General features: G+C 40.8%; 1 protein-coding gene across 13 annotated transcripts in view; it reads left to right on the top strand.

Moving 5' to 3' along the window:
* The window catches only part of ADD3 (adducin 3), a 184665-nt gene extending 163439 nt beyond the window's left edge, over positions 1 to 21226 (top strand). For 12 of the 13 annotated variants that reach the window (XM_077823188.1, XM_077823195.1, XM_077823187.1 and 9 more), the window contains 3 exons: positions 5725 to 5848; positions 17892 to 17987; positions 18874 to 21226. In XM_077823188.1, the coding sequence (XP_077679314.1) occupies positions 5725 to 5848; positions 17892 to 17987; positions 18874 to 19172 (519 nt within the window). In that variant the 3' untranslated portion in view covers positions 19173 to 21226. The remainder of the gene's footprint in view (positions 1 to 5724; positions 5849 to 17891; positions 17988 to 18873) is intronic. The other variant, XM_077823197.1, reaches the window with a different exon arrangement.
* The last annotated feature ends 269 nt before the right edge of the window (positions 21227 to 21495 follow it).

Here is a 21495-nt window from a genome sequence, read left to right as displayed (position 1 = left end):
CCCAGTTGTTCGTTGCCATAGCTGACAGAATGAAGGGCCTTCCTGTCTCGGCGCAACGCATATTGTCCTGGATCACAGACTGCATTCATACGTGCTACGAGCTGGCCAAGGTCCCAGCGCCAGCGATTGCGGCCCATTCAACCGGAGTGCAGGCATCTTCAGCTGCCTTTCTGGCTCAGGTCCCCATCCAGGAGATCTGCAAAGCAGCCACCTGGTCTTCAGTGCACACGTTTACAGCCCACTATGCTGTTAACCAACAGGCCAGAGAGGTTGGTCAGGCATGATTTTCCCTTGATGAATCCATGTTGACTGTTCCTGATCACCTTCCTCTCCTCCAAGTGCTTCAAAATGGATTCCTTGAGGACCTGCTCCATGATTTTTCAAGGGACTGAGGTGAGGCTGACCGGTCTGTAGTTCCCCGGATTCTCCTTCTTCCCTTTTTTAAAGATGGGCACTATATTTGCCTTTTTTCAACCGTCTGGGACCTCCCCCGATCATCATGAGTTTTCAGAGGTAATGGCCAATGGCTCTGCAATCACATCAGCCAACATCCTCAGATGCATTAGATCCGGACCCATGAACTTGGGCATTTCCAGCTTTTCTAAATAGTCCTTAACCAGTTCTTTCACCAATGAGATGAACTTTGTCAATAAAATCAGGTATTACTTCTGTCCACTATCTATAGTAATGCATTTGTAAATTGGATAATTAACTTAGAACCATGTATCAATTGACCATGTTTAGGAGCAAGAAGGACTTCCAGTTCTGTGGTGCTAATTTCTTACCTCCTTGCACACATACCTCTGATTTTTCTTTAGCATAATTGTATTTATTTCTGAATTATACAGATGGCCCTAATTATGCATAATTCTGCATGCCTTGGAAGATAAACATGGAAAATCCTCTTATTCTGACAGTGATCTCCTGTCATTATTTTCTGAGAGTGCAGCTGTCCCACAATGGTTGGGGTTATGCTCATTTCCTCACTTTTGTTCCCTATACTCTTGAAATGGTACTCCATTTTTTTCTTTTGTTATGTAGTGTAAGTGAATGTCATCTTATTGACTTGGACACTGTTTTCAGAACAAAACAACCATTCAATTTCTCCATCTCTTATTTCATAAAATTGAACTTGAGAGTACTTTGCTTGCTGTAGAACAATCAAAAACTGAAAGAATATATTATATTGAAGTGTAGATGGAGGAATTATACACTTCTTATTGTAGGAATTGTAATAAGCGAGGACTGAATAACTGAGACTCCATATTACTGTAAATTACTGATGTAAATCTAGCTTGGGTTGATAGTGAAATCCTGCTATTTTGATCACTGTCAAGTGGCCAGTGTAAAATAAGTTAGAGTATGTCTACACTACGAAATTAGGTCAAATTTATAGAAGTCGGTTTTTTAGAAATCGGTTTTATATATTCGAGTGTGTGTCCCCCCACAGAAAAAGCTCTAAGTGCATTAAGTGCATTAACTCGGCGGAGTGCTTCCGCAGTACTGAGGCTAGAGTCGACTTCCGGAGCGTTGCACTGTGGGTAGCTATCCCACAGTTCCCGCAGTCTCCGCTGCCCATTGGAATTCTGGGTTGAGATCCCTATGCCTGATGGGGCTAAAACATTGTCGCGGGTGGTTCTGGGTACATATCGTCAGGCCCCCGTTCCCTCCCTCCCTCCCTCCGTGAAAGCAAGGGCAGACAATCATTTTGCACCTTTTTTCCTGAGTTACCTGTGCAGACGCCATACCACGGCAAGCATGGAGCCCGCTCAGCTCACTGTCACCATATGTCTCCTGGGTGCTGGCAGATGCGGAACTGCATTGCTACACAGTAGCAGCAACCCATTGCCTTGTGGCAGCAGACGGTGCAATAGGACTGGTAGCCGTCATCGTCATGTCCGAGGTGCTCCTGGGCAGACATGGGTGCAGGGACTAAATTTGGAGTGACTTGACCAGGTCATTCTCTTTAGTCCTGCAGTCAGTCCTATTGAACCATCTTATGGTGAGCAGGCAGGCGATATGGGTTGCTAGCAGTCCTATTGCATCATCTTCTGCCGGGCAGGCAAGAGATGAGGATGGCTAGCAGTCATATTGTACCATCTTCTGCCGAGCAGCCCTGAGATGTGGATGGCATGCAGTCCTTCTGCCAGCCAAAGATGTAAAAGATAGATGGAGTGTATCAAACAAGAAATAGACCAGATTTGTTTTGTACTCATTTGCTTCCCCCTCCTCCCCCATCTAGGGGACTCGTTCCTCTAGGTCACACTGCAGTCACTCACAGAGAAGGTGCAGCAAGGTAAATCTAGCCATGTATCAATCAGAGGCCAGACTTACCTCCTTGTTCCAATAAGAACAATAACTTAGGTGCCCCATTTCTTATTGGAACCCTCCGTGAAGTCCTGCCTGAAATACTCCTTGATGTAAAGCCACCCCCTTTGTTGATTTTAGCTCCCTGAAGCCAACCCTGTAAGCCGTGTCGTCAGTTGCCCCTGCCTGCATCAGAGCAACGGCAAACAATCGTGCATCTGAGTTGAGAGTGCTGTCCAGAGCAGTCACAATGGAGCACTCTGATGGGGCTAAAACATTGTCGCGGGTGGTTCTGGGTACATATCGTCAAGCCCCCGTTCCCTCCCTCCCTCCCTCCGTGAAAGCAAGGGCAGACAATCGTTTCGCGCCTTTTTTCCTGAATTACCTGTGCAGACGCCATACCACAGCAAGCATGGAGCCCGCTCAGGTAACCGTCACCGTATGTCTCCTGGGTGTTGGCAGACGCGGTACTGCATTGCTACACAGTAGCAGCAACCCATTGCCTTGTGGCAGCAGATGGTACAATACGACTGGTAGCCGTCATCGTCATGTCCGAGGTGCTCCTGGCCACGTCGGCCAGGAGCGCCTGGGCAGACATGGGCGCAGGGAGGTGGGCGGTTGGTTACACAGGGGCTGTAGTGGCAGTCTGTGCTCCAGCTGCCTTTGCTGCAGTTCAGCCATACACTGGAGCATACTGGTTTGATCCTCCAGCAGCCTCAGCATTGAATCCTACCTCCTCTCATCACGCTGCCGCCCCATTTGAGCTTCAGCCCTCTCTTCAGCCCGCCACTTACTCTCTTCAGCCCTCCACCTCTCCTCCTGGTCATTTTGTGCTTTCCTGCACTCTGACATTATTTGCCTCCACGTATTCGTCTGTGCTCTGTCAGTGTGGGAGGACAGCATGAGCTCAGAGAACATTTCATCACAAGTGCGTTTTTTTTTCTTTCTAATCTTCACTAGCCTCTGGGAAGGAGAAGATCCTGTGATCATTGAAACGCATGCAGCTGGTGGAGGGAAAAAAAAAGGGACAGCGGTATTTAAAAAGACACATTTTATAAAACAGTGGCTACAGTCTTTCAGGGTAAATCTTGCTGTTAACATTACATACATAGCACATGTGCTTTCGTTACAAGGTCGCATTTTGCCTCCCCCCACCGCGTGGCTACCCCCTCAATCCTCCCCCCTCCCCGTGGCTAACAGCGGGGAACATTTCTGTTCAGCCACAGGCAAACAGCCCAGCAGGAATGGGCTCCTCTGAGTGTCCCCTGAAGAAAAGCACCCTATTTCAACCAGGTGACCATGAATGATATCTCACTGTCCTGAGGATAACACAGAGAGATAAAGAACGGATGTTGTTTGAACGCCAGCAAACATACACTGCAATGCTTTGTTGTACAATGATTCCCCGAGTACGTGTTACTGGCCTGGAGTGGTAAAGTGTCCTACCATGAAGGACGCAATAAGGCTGCCCTCCCCAGAAACCTTTTGCAAAGGCTTTGGGAGTACATCCAGGGAGCCGCAAATGCCGGGGCAAATTAATCCTTTCACATGCTTGCTTTTAAACCATGTATAGTATTTTAAAAGGTACACTCACCGGAGGTCCCTTCTCCGCCTGCCGGGTCCAGGAGGCAGCCTTGGGTGGGTTCGGGGGGTACTGGCTCCAGGTCCAGGGTGAGAAACAGTTCCTGGCTGTCGGGAAAACCGGTTTCTCTGCTTGCTTGCTGTGAGCTATCTACAATCTCATCGTCGTCGTCATCATCTTCGTCCCCAAAACCTGCTTCCGTGTTGCCTCCATCTCCATTGAAGGAGTCAAACAACACGGCTGGGGTAGTGATAGCTGACCCCCCTAAAATGGCATGCAGCTCATCATAGAAGTGGCATGTTTGGGGCTCTGACCCGGAGCGGCCGTTCGCCTCTCTGGTTTTCTGGTAGGCTTGCCTCAGCTCCTTAAGTTTCACGCGGCACTGCTTCGGGTCCCTGTTATGGCCTCTGTCCTTCATGCCCTGGGAGATTTTGACAAAGGTTTTGGCATTTCGAAAACTGGAACGTAGTTCTGATAGCACGGATTCCTCTCCCCATACAGCGATCAGATCCCGTACCTCCCGTTCAGTCCATGCTGGAGCTCTTTTGCGATTCTGGGACTCCAGCATGGTCACCTCTGCTGATGAGCTCTGCATGATCACCTGCAGCTTGCCATGCTGGCCAAACAGGAAATGAGATTCAGTTTGCGGTTCTTTTCCTGTCTACCTGGCCAGTGCATCTGAGTTGAGAGTGCTGTCCAGAGCGGTCACAATGGAGCACTCTGGGATAGCTCCCGGAGGCCAATACCGTCGAATTGTGTCCACAGTACCCCAAATTCGACCCGGCAAGGCCAATTTAAGCGCTAATCCACTTGTCAGGGGTAGAGTAAGGAAATCGATTTTAAGAGCCCTTTAAGTCGAAATAAAGGGCTTCATCGTGTGGACGGGTGCAGGTTTACCTCAATTTAACACTGCTAAATTCGACCTAAAGTCCTAGTGTAGACCAGGGCTTAGTCTTGATTAAGCTCTCTGTGTAGAGAGAGGTCCCCATTTCAGTGGTGCTTTTGTTAGAATTCTCAGCAGAATGAGCAAATATTAACTAGATAAAGAGTTATCACTCTTAGGGCTGGACCCTACAGAAGAGAGCTTGGGCACCGTGGTGAGAAAGGAAGAAGGAAGCTCACAATGGTTCATTGTCTATAGGTATTCTGTAAATTAGAATTTTGCGTGAGATTTTCAAACGTGCATACATGATCGAGGAGTACAAGTTCCTGAAAGTCAGTGCCATTTATAGTCTTGAGTCACTTGGCATTTTTGAAAATCCCACCCTTCGCATCCAGTCACTATCAATCAGGCATTTTTCTCAAGCATTAAAATTCACTTTTATAAAAATGAATTATCATGAGACTTTAGATCAATCCATTGATTGAAATGGACAAAATGGCATTTTCAAAAGAACTTAGATATTTGGACCACAATTCACCAAAGCACTTATGTATATGCTTTAAGTGCTTTAATAAATTGGCACCTTGGTGGCTAATCTGAGATCTTATAAAATAAACAAGCAATAAATGCCTGTTGCCAATCAACAGCAATAGGTCAGTCACAGGAAGTCTCACCTAGTAGTTTCTTGAAGTAAGTCACCACACGTAAATGTTCTGATTATTTGAATTTAATACCCAACCCACAGTATTTAAATAAGCAGATGTTTATAATATGCTTGGAAGCAAATGCTTATTAATTGAGGTAATTCCCATTTGATTATTTTTTTGTATTCCTTCCATCCATAAAGCTCTCTTACTTGTAGGTCTGTTGTCCCCAAACCTTGGGGAAAGGAAGGAACTGATATTGTGAATATTTTCTGTTACTTACTATGTCTGATTTTCTCTTTTTCCAGCCCATGCAGTTTGAGGAAGATGAGCATGCACCACCAGCCCCTCCCAATCCATTCAGCGATCTTACAGAAAAGGAACTGGATGAGTACAAGAAGACAATTGAGCGCAAGCAGCAAGGAGTGGAAGGTCAGTGGTCTAAACTGCCAAACGTTGGGGGTTAAGTTTGTGATGGATGCTTCTTGGAAGCTATTCTGAAATAATTAACTATATATGAAGTGGTTGAGATTTTTAATTGTAATTAGAACATGAGAACATAAGAACAGCTATACTGGGTCAAACCAAAGGTCCATCTTACCCAGTATCCTGTCTTCCGACAGTGGCCAGTGCCAGGTGCCCCAGAGGGAATGAACAGAACAGGTAATCATCAAGTGATCCATGCCCTGTCGCCCATTCCCAGCTTCTGGCAAAATTAAATCTTGGTTGGTTGTTTTAAAAAAAATCTCCTATAATTAGTAGATTAAACATATCATATACAAAATCAGAAATGAGAAGGATATTCATCTTACTGCATATGTACTGAATCCCATTACGCTGTTTCTAATGTTGGGTCTCTTGGATGTGTTTGTCTTGGAGGCATTTTCTTTATTGAACTGAGGAAGCTGGTGATACTAAAATGTGATATTCTTTACTATCCTAAAGAAGAGAGTTGCTAGGGAATTACAGTGTAGTAATAAACATATCCAAAAGAGAAGAAACATTTCAGAGAATAATTCCAAAGCAGCTGAAATATTACACTCTATTGGTGTCATATTTCTTTGACAGATTTATTTGTAATAGTCATTCTGTCCTATTTAATTAGGGCAGCTAACAGTCAGAATATGTTTAAAGATTCCCCAGTCAAACAAACCACAAGTTAAACCAGAATATGTCTGTCATTAACTGAAGTGCTATTACTAACGATAATGAAAGGGCACTACATCGACAGGAATTAATCTAAACAACACTCATACTTAAATATTCTAAGTATTATTATTACTATTGGTTTATTATTTGTATTGTGGTCTCACCAAGGAGCTCTAATCATGGACCAGAACCCCATTGTGCTAGGCGCTGTACAAACACACAACAAAAGACAGTCCTGTTGCAAAGAGCTTACAGTCTAAGACAAAAGACAACCGATGGATACAGACAAACTGATGGGAGTACAAGGAAACGATGAGTCAGTATTGATCAGCATGCTAGGCCGTTGTTTCAGTACACCACCAGCCTAATAATTATCAAGTTTGGGGGTTTTGGGTTTTTGGGGTTTTTTTTAAGACATCACAGCAGAGGAGGGATTTGAGGTAGTTTAGTGGGTATTTATGGAGAGCTGCTCCCAGTTGTAAGGTGAAGCATGGGAGAAAGTACAGAGGTGCTTGTTTGAAATTTTAACCCATGGGCAATGGAGACTGACTGGAGGCAGGAGCTGACCCCTCAATTAGTGAATGAGAGGTGATCAGTCGGGTGGAATAGTGTCTAAAGAGCCTTGAAGGTGAGTACAAGTAGCTTATGTTTGAGTAGAGAAGGGGGACCCAGAGGAGGAATTGAAAGAGAGGCGATGATACGTTTAAAGCCACAAGCTAGGAAAATAATCTCTGCAGCACCAGTCTGAATGGATATGAGTGGTGGTGTTTTTGTTAAGAAGGTTTAAAATAAAACAAATAACCCTGCTGGAAACTGCTTCCCTGGATTTTGTGAGAGCTCAGACGGAAGTCCCCTAGGGAGTGAGCTGGCTCAGCAAGATCAAACCTTTATCTGGTAGGAGGAGGGCACTAGAAAATAGGCCTCAATCCTTTACAGGGACCAAGGACAGAGCCCTGTGAAACCCCCCTGGAAAGTGGGAGTGGGAATGAGAAATTAGGAAGGTAGGAGGAGAACCAAGAGAGGAGAGAGTCACAGAAGCCCCGGGGAGAACAAGATTAGGCTGGTTGACAATGTCAGTGGCAGCTTGAGAGTTCAATGAGGATGGAGTACTGGTTGTGAAGATTTGGCTAGGGAGTGGTCATAAGAGACTTGGTGAGAGCAATTTCAGTGGAGTGCAAGGGATGGCGGACAGATTGGAGAAGGTCTAGGGTGGAATTAGAGGAGAGGAACAAACACACATACATCTTATATCAGGAAAAAATATGAAAAATCTCAGATCTTACAATCTGCATTGAAAGCTTTGTGCATCATAAGGCGTGTCTGTCTGAATGAATTTCCAAGGGGGTTAGCTAAGGCTTTTCAGTAGTATGTTAGACACACAAAATAATAAGAAAAAAAAAATTTACAATATACCTGAAAGATTCATTTCACTCTGGAAACTAATTTATTATTGTTGTTAATTGATATGTCTCAACAATAGAAAATTTAAAATAGTACTTTTATTTAAAAGGCTCAGCAATCAAGTTCATTTGGATTATTGTATGTTTCCAAAAGGTCAGTCCCTGCCATTAGCAAAGCAGCTTTACCATGACCCCCTCAAAGCATCTGTGCTAGACTCAAACTGACAGCTGATGGCAGGAGTGTTGGGGGACAAAGCAGGTGTATTAATTCTTGTAAACACGGACCCAGTTCTCCTTCCACTGAAGTCAGTGTCAAAACTCTCTCAGCTTCAGTGGGAGCAGGAGCAGCCCCTAAAACTGTAATATTGAGACTTGAAATTTGAAGTTAAGTTTAGAAAGGAATAACTTATAATAATTTAATATAGCAGGTTAGTTAATTGCTAATTTTTATCTGAACAATTCTCTTGTATGAATCTGACAATAAAAGGACAATTAAACTAAAACACAATTTAAAAGCAAATATGATATGGTCTGGTATAAGTAAAACATTCTGTGTGTGGAGTTTGGCTATGCCTATTTATTTCATTTGTTACTTGCTATGACATTGGGATTGACTAACTCCTAGTGACTTTTGAAATATAGAGTTGTGGGGTTTTGTCCACTTTAACTGTAGTCATCAAAATAAAAGATGGAAAAGGCCAACTAGATTCTGTCTCCCTGCAAAGGCAAGATCTTTGCATGTGCTTAGACACTCTTTCTATAATGCATAAAAATTAATCTGAAAAATCAAATTCAAATGACCTAAAAGACCAATAATACACTGCTGCATCAAAAATATGATGTACTCCAGTGCCAACCCCACCCCCGAAATCTAGCTGACACAAACACCGATCTTGGGGATGGGATGGGTCTTTCCTTTTAACTGCCAAGTGGGGTCTTGAATAGGAGAGGGCATCCTCAGATCTGGGCCTGTTGGATTGATCATTTACATTATATCTGTGTGGCCACAACACTAAGAGTCAATCCTCTTTAGAGGATGTGAGAGGACACAGAATAATCGTCAGCGCCGATCCTGTCAACCCCCCCCTTTAGGTAGGATCTATTGAAGCCGTTAAGGCGAGATTGTCTCCAGAATAGTCTTCTCTCCTTATCCCCTAGTACTGTGTAGAGTAGGTCTCCGTGGCATAGGAGGCACGGTTCCAGACTAAATCAATGGTATCTTCAGATCTATGTTAGGTACCAGATCTATGTTAGGTACCTATGTTAGGTACCATTCATTCCTAGATGAAGCTGAGTTCTTTGAACAAAAACACACACAAAAAGTGGGATTTTTTTTTCCCTACTTCACTGAAACTCCTCTTCCAGGGAAGCCTAGTTGGGGCATAGGAATATCTTGGACACCTCAGGTGATATCTGGGTCAGGACTAGGGTTTAATTTATACTAGGACTGTCAAGCAATTAAAAAAATTAATTGCGATTAATTGCACGATTAAAAAAAATAGAATACCATTTATTTAAATATTTTTGGATGTTTTCTACATTTTCAAATATATTGATTTCAGTTACAACACAGAATACAAAGTGTACAGTGCTCGCTTTATATTTATTTTTTATTACAAATATTTTCACAGTAAAAAACTAAAGAAATAGTATTTTTCAGTCCTCCTAATACAAGTACTGTAGTGCAATCTCTTTATCATGAGAGTTGAACTTCCAAATGTAGAATTGTGTATCAAAAAACTGTATTCAAAAATAAAACAATGTAAAATTTTAGAACCTGCAAGTCCTACTTATTGTTCAGCCAATCGCTTAGACAAACAAGTTTGTTTACATTTGCAGGAGATAATGCTGCCCACTTCTTGTTTACAATGACATCTGAAAGTGAGAACAGGCATTTGCATGGCACTGTTATAGCCAGCATCACAAGATATTTACATGCCAGATGCGCTAAAGATTCGTATGTCCTTTCATGCTTCAGCCACCATTCCAAGGGACATGCGTCCATGCTGATGATGAGTTCTGCTTGATAACAATCCAAAGCAGTGTGGACCGACACATGTTCATTTTCATTAGCTGAGTCAGGTGCCACCAGCAGAAGATTGATCTTTCTTTTTTGGTGGTTCGGTCTTTAGCTTCTGCATCAGAGTGTTGGTCTTTTAAGACTTCTGAAAGCATGCTCCACACCTCGTCCCTCTCAGATTTTGGAAGGCACTTCAGATTCTTCAACCTTGGGTCGTGTGCTGTAGCTATCTTTAGAAATCTCACATTGTTACCTTCTTTGCCTTTTGTGAAATCTGCAGTGAAAGTGTTCTTAAAATGAACAACATGTGCTGGGTCATCATCTGAGACTGTTATATGGCAGAATGCAGGTAAAACAGAGCAGGGGACATACAATTCTCCCCCAAAGAGTTCAGTCAAAATTTAATTAACACATTTTTTTAACAAGCGTCATCGCCATGGAAGTATGTCCTCTGGAATGGTGGCCGAAGCATGAAGGGGCATAGAAATGTTTAGTATATCTGGTACGTAAATACCTTGCAATGCCAGCTACAAAAGTGCCATGCAAATGCCTGTTCTCACTTTCAGGTGACATTATAAATAAGAAGAGGGCAGCATTATCTCCTGTAAATCTGAACAAACTTGTTAGTCTTAGCGATTGGCTGAACAAGAAGTAGGACTGTGTGGACTTGTAGGCGCTAAAGTTTTCCATTGTTTTGTTTTTGAGTGCAGTTATGTAACCAAAAAAAAAATCTACATTTGTAAGTAACTTTCACCACAGAGATTGCACTACAGTACTTGTATGAGGTGAATTATTTTTTCATGTTCTGTGTGTGTGTGTGTGTGTGTGTGTGTGTGTGTATCTATACATCAGATGCATGCAGTGGAAAATACAATAGGAAAATATATAAATATGTATATATTTTCCTATTGTATTTTCCACTGCATGCATCTGATGAAGTGGGTTTTAGCCCACGAAAGCTTAAGCCCAAATAAATTTGTTAGTCTCTAAGGTGCCACAAGTACTCCTCGTTCTTTTTGCTGATACAGACTAACACGGCTACCACTCTGAAACTTGTTACTATTTCTTTTGTTTATCATTTTTACTTTATCATTACTTTACGTTTATCATTTTATCATTTTAAATATTTGTACTAAAAAATAACATATACTTTGATTTCAGTTACAACACAGAATACAATACATATGAAAATGTAGAAAAACATCCAAAATATTTAATACATTTCAATTGATATTCTATTGTTTAGCGGTGCGATTAAAACAGCGATTAATCCCAATTAATTTTTTTAATCCTGATTAATTTTTTGAGTTAATCACGTGAGTTAACTGCAATTAATTGACAGCCCTAAATTATACTCCGGTTTTCTTTTACATGGGTACTATTCACCATAGGGTTTTTGACCTTATGGTTTTCCACCTCTTGAATTAGTTTATGTCCACACTACGAAATTAGGTCGAATTTATAGAAGTTGTTTTTTTAGAAATCGTTCTTATATATTCGAGTGTGTGTGTCCCCACAGAAAATGCTCTAAGTGCATTAAGTGCATTAACTCGGCAGAGTCCTTCCACAGTACTGAGGCAAGCGTCGACTTCCGGAGTGTTGCACTGTGTGTAGCTATCCCACAGTTCCCGCAGTCTCCGGAAATGAGATTCAAAAGTTCACGGTTCTTTTCCTGTCTACCTGGCCAGTGCATCTGAGTTGAGAGTGCTGTCCAGAGCGGTCACAATGGAGCACTCTGGGATAGCTCCCGGAGGCCAATACCGTCGAATTGTGTCCACAGTACCCCAAATTCGACCCGGCAAGGCCGATTTAAGCGCTAATCCACTTGTCAGGGTGGAGTAAGGAAATTGATTTTAAGAGCCCTTTAACTCGGAAAAAAGGGCTTCATCGTGTGGACGGGTGCAGGTTTACATCGATTTAACGCTGCTAAATTTGACCTAAAGTCCTAGTGTAGACCAGGGCTCAGGCTATATCTATACTACAGTTTATGTCAGCAGAATTTATATTGCTTAGGGGTGTGAATAAAACACCCCCCTGAGCAACATAAGTTACGCCGACACAAGTGCTGGTGTGGTCAGCACTACATCCCTACCTCTGCAGCGGGCATAGCTCCGCGAGTGGCCGAAGTTGGTTTTCTTATGCCGACAGGAGAGCTTCACCAGACACACTGTAGTGGCACAGCTGCATCAATGCAGCCACAGCACCACATGTAGACATGCCCTTGGTCTCTTCAGTGAGTGGTGACAAAAAAACAAGTTATTCTCAATACAGTGCAAAGTTTGGGCATAATTGCTTATTTTACAAGGTCTGCAGCAGCTTCCTCAAGGAAGCCTTGCTAGAGAAAATGAGCAAAGCACAGCTGCCTGTCATTCCTTCCATGCATTCATTTAACCACTGCAACTAATATAACTTTTCAATGCCAGGTGCTGAGAGCAATACTAGCTCAGCAGGAGATTTGCTTCTTCCTATTCTTACCTTTCTACATCTGTATTTTTCTCCCCCTTACCCCCCACCCTGGGTTGTTTATCACTTTCATCCTGGAGACTGCTAGAGAGCACACTATGGTCTGTACTGATGGCAGCCAAATCTCACCGCAACAAACTATGTGCTATTGTTCCTGTTACCTGACTGTAACAGGACAGATGCAATTCATAGGGGAAAGTAGCAGAGTTCCTTTCTCTAGTCAGATTCTTGGTGAATGTTCAGTATTCATGATCATTATTGTTCAACTGTTCTCGTCAAAGTAGTTTAAGAAGAGTAAGTAGTTCTTATTAATTAGCTAAATTGTGGAATTCAGTTTCAGAGATTAAGATCCTGATCAAACACTGAAGTCCTCCTATGGAGAGAGGCCTGTGGGAGGTCGTAAGGGATTACAAAGGAATGGCTGTATGCAGTGTTGTTGTAGCCTTGTGGGTTAATATTAGAGAGGCAAGGTGGGTGAGGTAATATCTTTTACTGGGCCAACTTCTGTTGGTGAGAGAGACACGCTTGTGTATCTCACCAACAGAAGTTGGTCCAGTAAAAGATATTACCTAGATTCATAGATATTTAGGTCAGAAGGGACCATTATGATCATCTAGTCTGACCTCCTGCACAACGCAGGCCACAGAATTTCACCCACCACTCCTGCGAAAAACCTCTCACCTATGTCTGAGCTTTTGAAGTCCTCAAATCATGGTTTAAAGACTTCAAGGAGCAGACACTCCTCCAGCAAGTGACCCGTGCCCCATGCTACAGAGGAAGGCGAAAAACCTCCAGGGCCTCTTCCAATCTGCCCTGGAGGAAAATTCCTTCCCGACCCCAAATATGGTGATCAGCTAAACCCTGAGCATATGGGCAAGATTCACTCACTCACCTTGTGTCTTTTATAGAAATGGCTAATGATTCACTGGCCACCTTTGCCAGCTTGACATAAGAAGAAATTAACCCTTATGTTAATAGCAATGGTACAGCAGTTGCCCAGGACTATTGTGATCTCTCCCCTCCCCTCCCTCTCTCCTCCCCCACCCCCAATACACACACACTTACTTTTGTTTGGTGCTTTGATACCCAAGTTACATAGGCTATATTTATGCTATTTATAGGGTGCCTATACTGGCGTAGAAGGACCATCAACATCTAAATCTATTGACAGTTGAGGAAAGTATATACATTTTGCTAGATTATAATTTATTCTTTTGCAGACAGAGAGGCTGCCTAGTTACTACTTAGTCTTATATTCCATTGTCATTGCAACTCGTTCTACTTACTCTTACAATTTGTGGTACACGCAGAAACCCTGGTTTAATAACTTAATTATCTATCTCCATGTATTTTGCTGTGTACTGCATATAGTTAAGTGTAGTTTTATAAAAGCCCATTGAAATGAATGATAAAGCTGTTATAAATTTACCACAAAACCACAAATTTCAATTTTGAACTGCAGTTCTTTGGTTCAGATATTGTCAGGCCAGTGAATTATTTCAAGAAAATTGTGTGGTTCAGCACTAGATGCTCAAGAGAACCACTAATTGCTTGCATCATTTTTGGTGCCTTTTCTAAATACTTTAAATCTTTTTCATTATAAGGCTTTTGTATTTTTGCACATTTTCCCTTTAATCTAAAATAACAGAAATATTTTTTTAGTGAAAAACAAGTACTTGTAAAGTATGAATCTTTGCTTTTGTTTTAAATATGGGACAGCCTCCCTTAGTTGAAGTAGCTGGTTGATTGTAAAACCATTGTCATCAGTCTGACAATGAGCTCCACTAGTTCAGCCCTACTGAATTTGCCCTTGGGGAGGACCTTTCTATGACAGGAAAAGTCCACTCTGGTAGAACACATTTCAGTACAGCATGTCAGCGATAGAGTGGTGGCAGCGGTTGCTAGATTTAACGTTAAAGGAGAGTTTTAACAGTGAAGAGGAATTAAAACTAAGAACTTCTCCTTTCCTCAAATTTTGCTATTTCCCTAGCTAATCGTTTCTACTTCTCCATCCTGATTGACTCCCATGGCCACAGTCCTAGTCACCTGTTCTCCACCTTTGACTACATCCTCCCCACTTCCCACCCTGCACTTTTTCTCTGCAAAATACCTTGTTAACTTCTTCAAAGAGGCAATTGACAGGTTCCACCATTACCTCCTGCATCCCCGCTTACCACCCTTCCATCCCATCCTATAACGCTCTCTCTTCCACCTCCCCTCTCAATGACACACACGTTTCTCATCTGTTCTCCCCTTCTACCCCTTCCATGGGCCTCATGACCTCATCCCATCTCCAGATCTTACCTCTGCTCCCATTCTCTCCTCAACATCCTTCCCATTGAAATGCAAGCATGCCTTAGTCTCCCTTATCCTTATCTCCACTTGCCTATACTGTACAACTACCGCCCCATCTGGCTTCTCCCCTTTATCTGTAAACTGACTGTGTCATGTACAATCACAATCAGAAGTCCTTTGCCAATCCAGCTTCTACCTTGCACTCCAATTCAGTGGCTCTCACCAAGCCTCTAATGAACTTTTCCTGGCCAAAGCAGACACAATACTCAGTCTTCACTCTCCTCAGTCTACCAGCTGCCTTCAACTAAGTTAACCATTCTTGAAATTGTATCCTCCCTCACCTTTCATGACTGTCCTCTCCTGGTTCTCCTACCTTTAACTGCTTCTTCTGCATTTCATTAGGAGGATCTTCTTCATTCCCCACTAACCTTCTGTCAGAGTTCCACAGGGCTCTATTCTTGGCCCCCTCCTCTGGACCTTGTCCCTGGGCAATCTCATTTGTAAATGATATTAACTATCAACTCTCAGCTGACAACTCGTGTATACATCTCCAGTCCTGTTCAGTCCTTTCTGTATACACTAAAATCACTGTCAGTCTTTCAGATGTCTCCTTGTGGAAGTCCAGATCTCATCTTAAGCTAGAGGTGGCCAACACAGAGCTTTTAATCTTCTTCCCATGTCTCCCCTCCTCTCTGTCACTATGGAAAACCTCCTTATCTCTGTCACACAGTCCTATAACCTAGGTATCCTCTTCAGCTCAACCATCTCTCTGGATCAGCACATGCAGGCAGTGTTAAAATGCTGCCAGTTCTTCCTCCCTAACATTTCTAAGCTACGACCTTTGATGTCTGTCCACACAGCTACATCTCTTGCCCAGGCCCTGCTTATCTCACGTCTTATCTACTGCAACCTGTTCCTCTCTAGCATTGATAGATGCAATCTTTCCCCACTGAGATCTGTTCATAATACTGTTGCAAAGATAGTTTTCCTGGGTTGTTGCTTTGACCATGTCACTACTCTCTTTGCATTTCTTCAATGGTTCCTCCTGCATCCGATGAAGTGAGCTGTAGCTCACGAAAGCTCATGCTCAAATAAATTGTTAGTCTCTAAGGTGCCACAAGTACTCCTTTTCTTCCTGCTCCACTGCATCAGACACAAACTATTCATCTTCACTTTTAAGGCCCTTCATGCCCTATCCCCACTCTACCTCTTGTATGCTTTTGAGATGTCAGACTGCCTCCACTCTGCCAATGATTCAAGCCTTCAGCACCCATTTGTTAAACTTTCAAACAAGCACCTTTGTGCTTTCTCCCTTGGTACCCTCATGCATGGGAGGTCCTTGTAAATATCCTCATTGCCCGCCTTTAAATCCCTCCTTAACTCCTTTGCCATGATCCCTACCAAAAAAAACAACCCAATCCTTACACTATTGGTTAGCTAATGTACTGAGACCTCTGTTTTTCATGCTAACCAATGTTTTCTTGTGCTCTCCCAGTCTCTCTTGTCTCTGTTTATACTGAGGGTTTATCTAGTTGAACAGTAAGTTCAAGGTAAGATGGGGTATAAATCTACCACACATTAGAATTATAGAATCATAGAATATCAGGGTTGGAAGGGACCTCAGGAGGTCATCTAGTCCAACCCCCTGCTCAAAGCAGGACCAATCCCCAATTAACTCATTAGTGTGCCAGTCCCTAACAGTCCATGTGGATGGACCCTGTTACCACACACTAAAATTTCCCTAGTGTGCTTTGATCTACTCTGCTTTGAAACATGAGTAGGTCACTGTGCACTAGAGAACCTTTAGTGCACGGTAGCAGGATCTACATGAACAGTTAGTATGCAGCACACTGCAAACCTTTAATAAGTTCTGTGGGACAGGGACTGTCTTTTGTGATGTGTTTGTATAGCTCCTAGCACAATGGAACCTTCACCCACAATTGGGGACCCTAGGCACTACTGCAATGTTGATAATAATTAATAATAATAATAATAATAAAAAACAGATGTGGAGTTAATTGGGTTGACAAACTGGAAAACCGTAGGCGGATGACCTTATTGAACTTTGATTTATTGCATTATGGTCATACTGCCATTGTTATGTTGGGGCAGGATAGCACATCTTGAAACTTTGTTATGCTATAGTTCTTACTCTCACATGATAACAGCAGCCATCCTGGGAAAACTTAAAAATGATTACTCTTTGAGAACTGTAGAATTTTATCTTAGTTGATTTTACTTTGTGTAGGAACTAAAGCACCAGAAGACTTACACAACAATGGAAGTCGAATAAATACATTAACATGTTCATTTTGTACTGTCTTCTGACGCTGTGTATTGCAGATAGGAATAGTTGATCCTTTGAAAGGAGAGGTATGTCACCATAAATTGGGAAACACATACCAAGAAATAAAATTTTAAACATTTACAGGTCGATTTTTCCCATCAATACCGATGATAGGAATAGAAAGTGAAAGCCTTCGAACCCTCATTTATCAAAAATAATATTCTTAAATGGTATAGTTTTCTGTTCGCTATAAACTTGGCAATATCGTTGGCAATGTCTTAGCTCTGAAATGCCAGTATTTTAAAGCACACCTTTGTAATTTCTTATTTTCAAAAGCTTAAAGATTCAAAGGTAAAAACATTCTTTCAGTAATCTTTCCTATATCCCCAAGACTTTCATCCACTTCAGTTAGAAGCATTTTATAACTTTTTTATATTGCTACTCCTTATCAGAATTACTAATTCAGTATTGCTTAACAATAACATTTTTAATGCATTCTCCTGCACTAATACTGCATGATTGACTTTCATAGATTAGACTTTTTAAAGTTATGAATAGTAGCATGATTTCTTGTATGTCACATAGTTAATGGTGAGATGAAGCCACATATGCATGGGCTGCCTGCTCCCTTGTGTGCAGCCTTGTTTTTAATCATTTATATAGAAGAGCTAACATCTGATAACTGTTAATGACTGTAATAACTTCCTAATAATGTGTTTAAGCTATTGTACGTTAACTTCTTGACAACATTAGCATGAACAGTTCAATGCCAGCAGAGCTGTAAATATTGTATATACTAACACTGATACTCTTGCTCATTTTTATTTTTGCATGGCTACTAATTCAAATCTTGTCCTGCAGATGCTGAACAGGAATTAGTCTCAGATGATGCTTCATCTGTGTCACAAATTCAGTCACAAACACAGTCACCGCAAAATGTCCCTGAAAAATTAGAAGGTATTAAATATAACTTCCTATAAAACACAAAGAGCTTTAGTAACCTGGGTCACTGATTTATTTCATTATAACCTTTAAGTAAGGTGCAGTATAGCCTGCTTTCAGTATTTTAGAAACTGGAATTTAAGTATTTCAATACGAGATTCTTGCTTCTTACAATCAGTGAGTTTATGAATCCTGCATCTTTCCAGACTTTACTCAATTTAAATGGAAAACTGGAATTGATAAGACACATTCTCAAAGTCGGTTGGTCAAAAACTGACCTAGTTAACTACAGTGTCATGTGTGAGTCCATCTTAGTCTATCAGTGAATTATTGTCCCCAATAAACATTTTTCCTGTTGTGAAATCCACACAATAAAATCACACATTAATAAAATGGGAGGCATATACGTTGTCGATTGCTCCCTGTTACGTAGCTATTATATTTTTTGTATAACAATCTTCTAGAAGAGAGCCTCTGTTAATACATAACCAACAGAAGCAATACAGCATATTTTTAAAGGTTTGTATTCTGAAAGTTACCCTGCATAGTGGGTGCATCTTCATACGTTGGCCTAGCGCAGGCACAAATAATTCTAACTGCACTTTAGGCTGTTTAGTCTTCTAAGTACTTGACTTACCATTGGATATGAATGGGCTGAGAAGTTGACCCTGTATCCTTTAATGAAATTTGCACACTATTACTTTTGTATCGTTTGACAAAAACAGAATAAAGAGCAGAGAAGACAGGAAAACCCCACATCTGAGCACCTTAAATTTTGCAGCAGTTCTTATCTGAATCCAAATCCAAACTTCATATTCCAGGCCCATTTCTGATTTTTTTGCATAGACATTGCTCACAAAAATAAGAATAATAATAATAGTGGAACTCTCCATTTTCATAGAAAATCATGAAGATATGTATGCCCAGAATGCTAACCTCATCTCCACAGAGGTACCTGTTGTGGTGGTGAATGGCAAGGAAGATATGCATGACGTGGAAGAAGATCTCACCCAGCGGGTCAGTCAGTTAACCACTAGTACTTTGGAGAGCATAGAGATTACAATTAAAACCTCTGAAAAGATTGAAGAGACCCTGTCCCCTGAGGGCTCCCCTTCCAAATCTCCATCAAAGAAGAAGAAGAAATTTCGCACTCCATCTTTTCTGAAAAAGAACAAAAAGAAGGAAAAGGTGGAAGCATAAGTGCAGCTCTGTTGTTAAGAGAAGGCATTGCACGTTTTAGAACCACGTTTTAAGTTGAACATTAACAAAGTAGTGTTAGGGGTGTGCAGTAAACTGGACCTTAACCTATGAACAGAACTGGAAAAGGTTTTACTAAAAACAATTTTATGTTAAATAAGAAATTAATTCATCTCTCACTTAATGTCCAAAATTACTGAGGGTTTGAAACATTCAGTAGTTTCACATAGAGCTACACTGGCAGGTGCTTTAATACTATCATAGTGAGATCAGATACCATTGTAGTACATTGTTGTGGCAAGTTACACTTGGAGTATTTTGCAGACCTTAAAATCTTCAGCACAGTTGAAGTCTCTAATAGAGCTACTGTTGAGTGATTATATGAATTTTCATTTTTAAACTGCTGCCTCACTTGGTAATCATATAATACTTTTTTGTATTGTGATTCAGACCATATATTTTATTTCTGTACCCTGCTTCAATGGGTCATATTAACAGCACACCTTTAAATCTTTTAAGGTTAGATTATATAGAATATTATACACTGGCACATACTAGAAGAAAAACTGTAAGAGAAATTTTATTTGGAATTATACAAAATGTGTAAGAAGACCATTCATCAATAACTTTTTTGCCAAATATTTCATTTTAGTGAAATATAATTTTTGAATACTTCTTTTTTATTCTATCAGTTGGGAAAAAACCCTTATTTTTCAATAAAGGGGATTTTATACACTTAACATTGATAATTTAGTTAAACTATGGCAAAACAAAATAAGATTTTATATGTTGAAATGTTTGTATACCATTTAGTATAAAAGTATTATACGCATGTAAACCAAGCGTCTAACAGTAGAGTGTATTTAAGGATGCTTGGTTTAGAGTATACTTAAATATAATTCAGGAATCCAGGGACTCCGCTATCAAAGGATTAAAGCATATAAAATTAAACTGGATTCGTGTTTAAATATTACTGTGTTTTTTCCCTTATGGCATTGCTAATGAATGAAGAAAAATAATCTCTTAACATAACCAAATGAAGGAAACAAAACTGTTAAAAGGGAAAGTGAAATAGTAAGAAAATAGAATGATGCAAAGAAAGTAAAAGTTTGGTGATTATTTTTTATTAAATATATGATATGGATTGTGAGGTATTTTTATTAAATCAGCAAAATCACATTTCCATATTAGAAGTTAAAATAACTTGCATGGTTTCACATGGAGATCTACGCTTTTTTCTCACTTTCAGTTTAATTTTAAAAGGGTCTTATTAATCTGTGTCGTGTCCTTCAGACAAACCCAGAACAAATTAGATCTTAGTGCCATGGGTAGTGGCAGTCCTGCCACTTACTCATTTTTGCTGATACTTACATTTTTGCTTTTTACTGTATTGTAAAAACAAACTAAACATAGAAATTAACATAAGGTTTTTTCTTCTCAAATTTGTCATAGTACATCAGTCATTGCAATAGCAAATAAATTTAAAAGATCAGTGTGATTCCCAGATTGCCAGTTGATATATATACAGTATATAGATTAAGTATGGCTGGAGAGTGGTTTGGCATGCAAAAATGTTGACTATAGCATGTTCTGGGGCTGGTTAGCTTTGACCATGTAAGTGTGACAATGCAATGTTGGAATGGATCCTGGAAATGATATTCTAGTTATCACTAAATACTGGAAACAGTGTTTTTAATCTTAGTGGAAACTTCCAGTTGCTTAACTTGGGGGGGGGGGTTGTTTTGTTTTGTTTTTTTATGTTCTACATTATTTGTGTTGTATTACAACATATGTAGAAACAGTAACCTGTGAACTATGCTTTTCATAACTTTTTTTAAAAAATATATCTAAATGAATGCAATGTGCATAAATATTTTTTAAAATGCAACCGTGAACTATTTGCACCTTTTGCTAATGCCTCTATTTACTTGCTTTGGCATAAAGAATGAGCCAGCCAACTCTGTGTCCTGTGGAAAATATATAAATGTTATCTGAAATTGCTCATAGATGTAATGCTAATTAATGTTAAATCACAAATAAACAGTATTTTAAATAGATGGATTTTGCACTGCAGTCTTTCATTGTGTGTTCATTTTCCTGTCAAATGTCATTTTATTTTTGTATATTACTATAAAGATTACATAAGCCAGTGGTTTTCAGACTGCGGGTTGCGACCCAATACTGGGTTGCGGAATGTAAGGCACTGCATCATGGTGGCTCTGATCAGCACTGCCAACCAGGCTGTTAAAAGTCCCGTCGGCGGTGCTGCCCGGCTAAGGCAGGCTAGTTCCTACCTGTTCTGATGCCGCGCTGTGCCCTGGAAGCA

This window comes from Eretmochelys imbricata, chromosome 7, assembly GCF_965152235.1.
Source record: "Eretmochelys imbricata isolate rEreImb1 chromosome 7, rEreImb1.hap1, whole genome shotgun sequence".
Classification (NCBI taxonomy): Eukaryota; Metazoa; Chordata; order Testudines; family Cheloniidae; genus Eretmochelys; species Eretmochelys imbricata.
The sequence above is the reverse complement of the archived record's forward strand: the minus strand, read 5'-3'. Positions and strand labels throughout refer to the sequence as shown.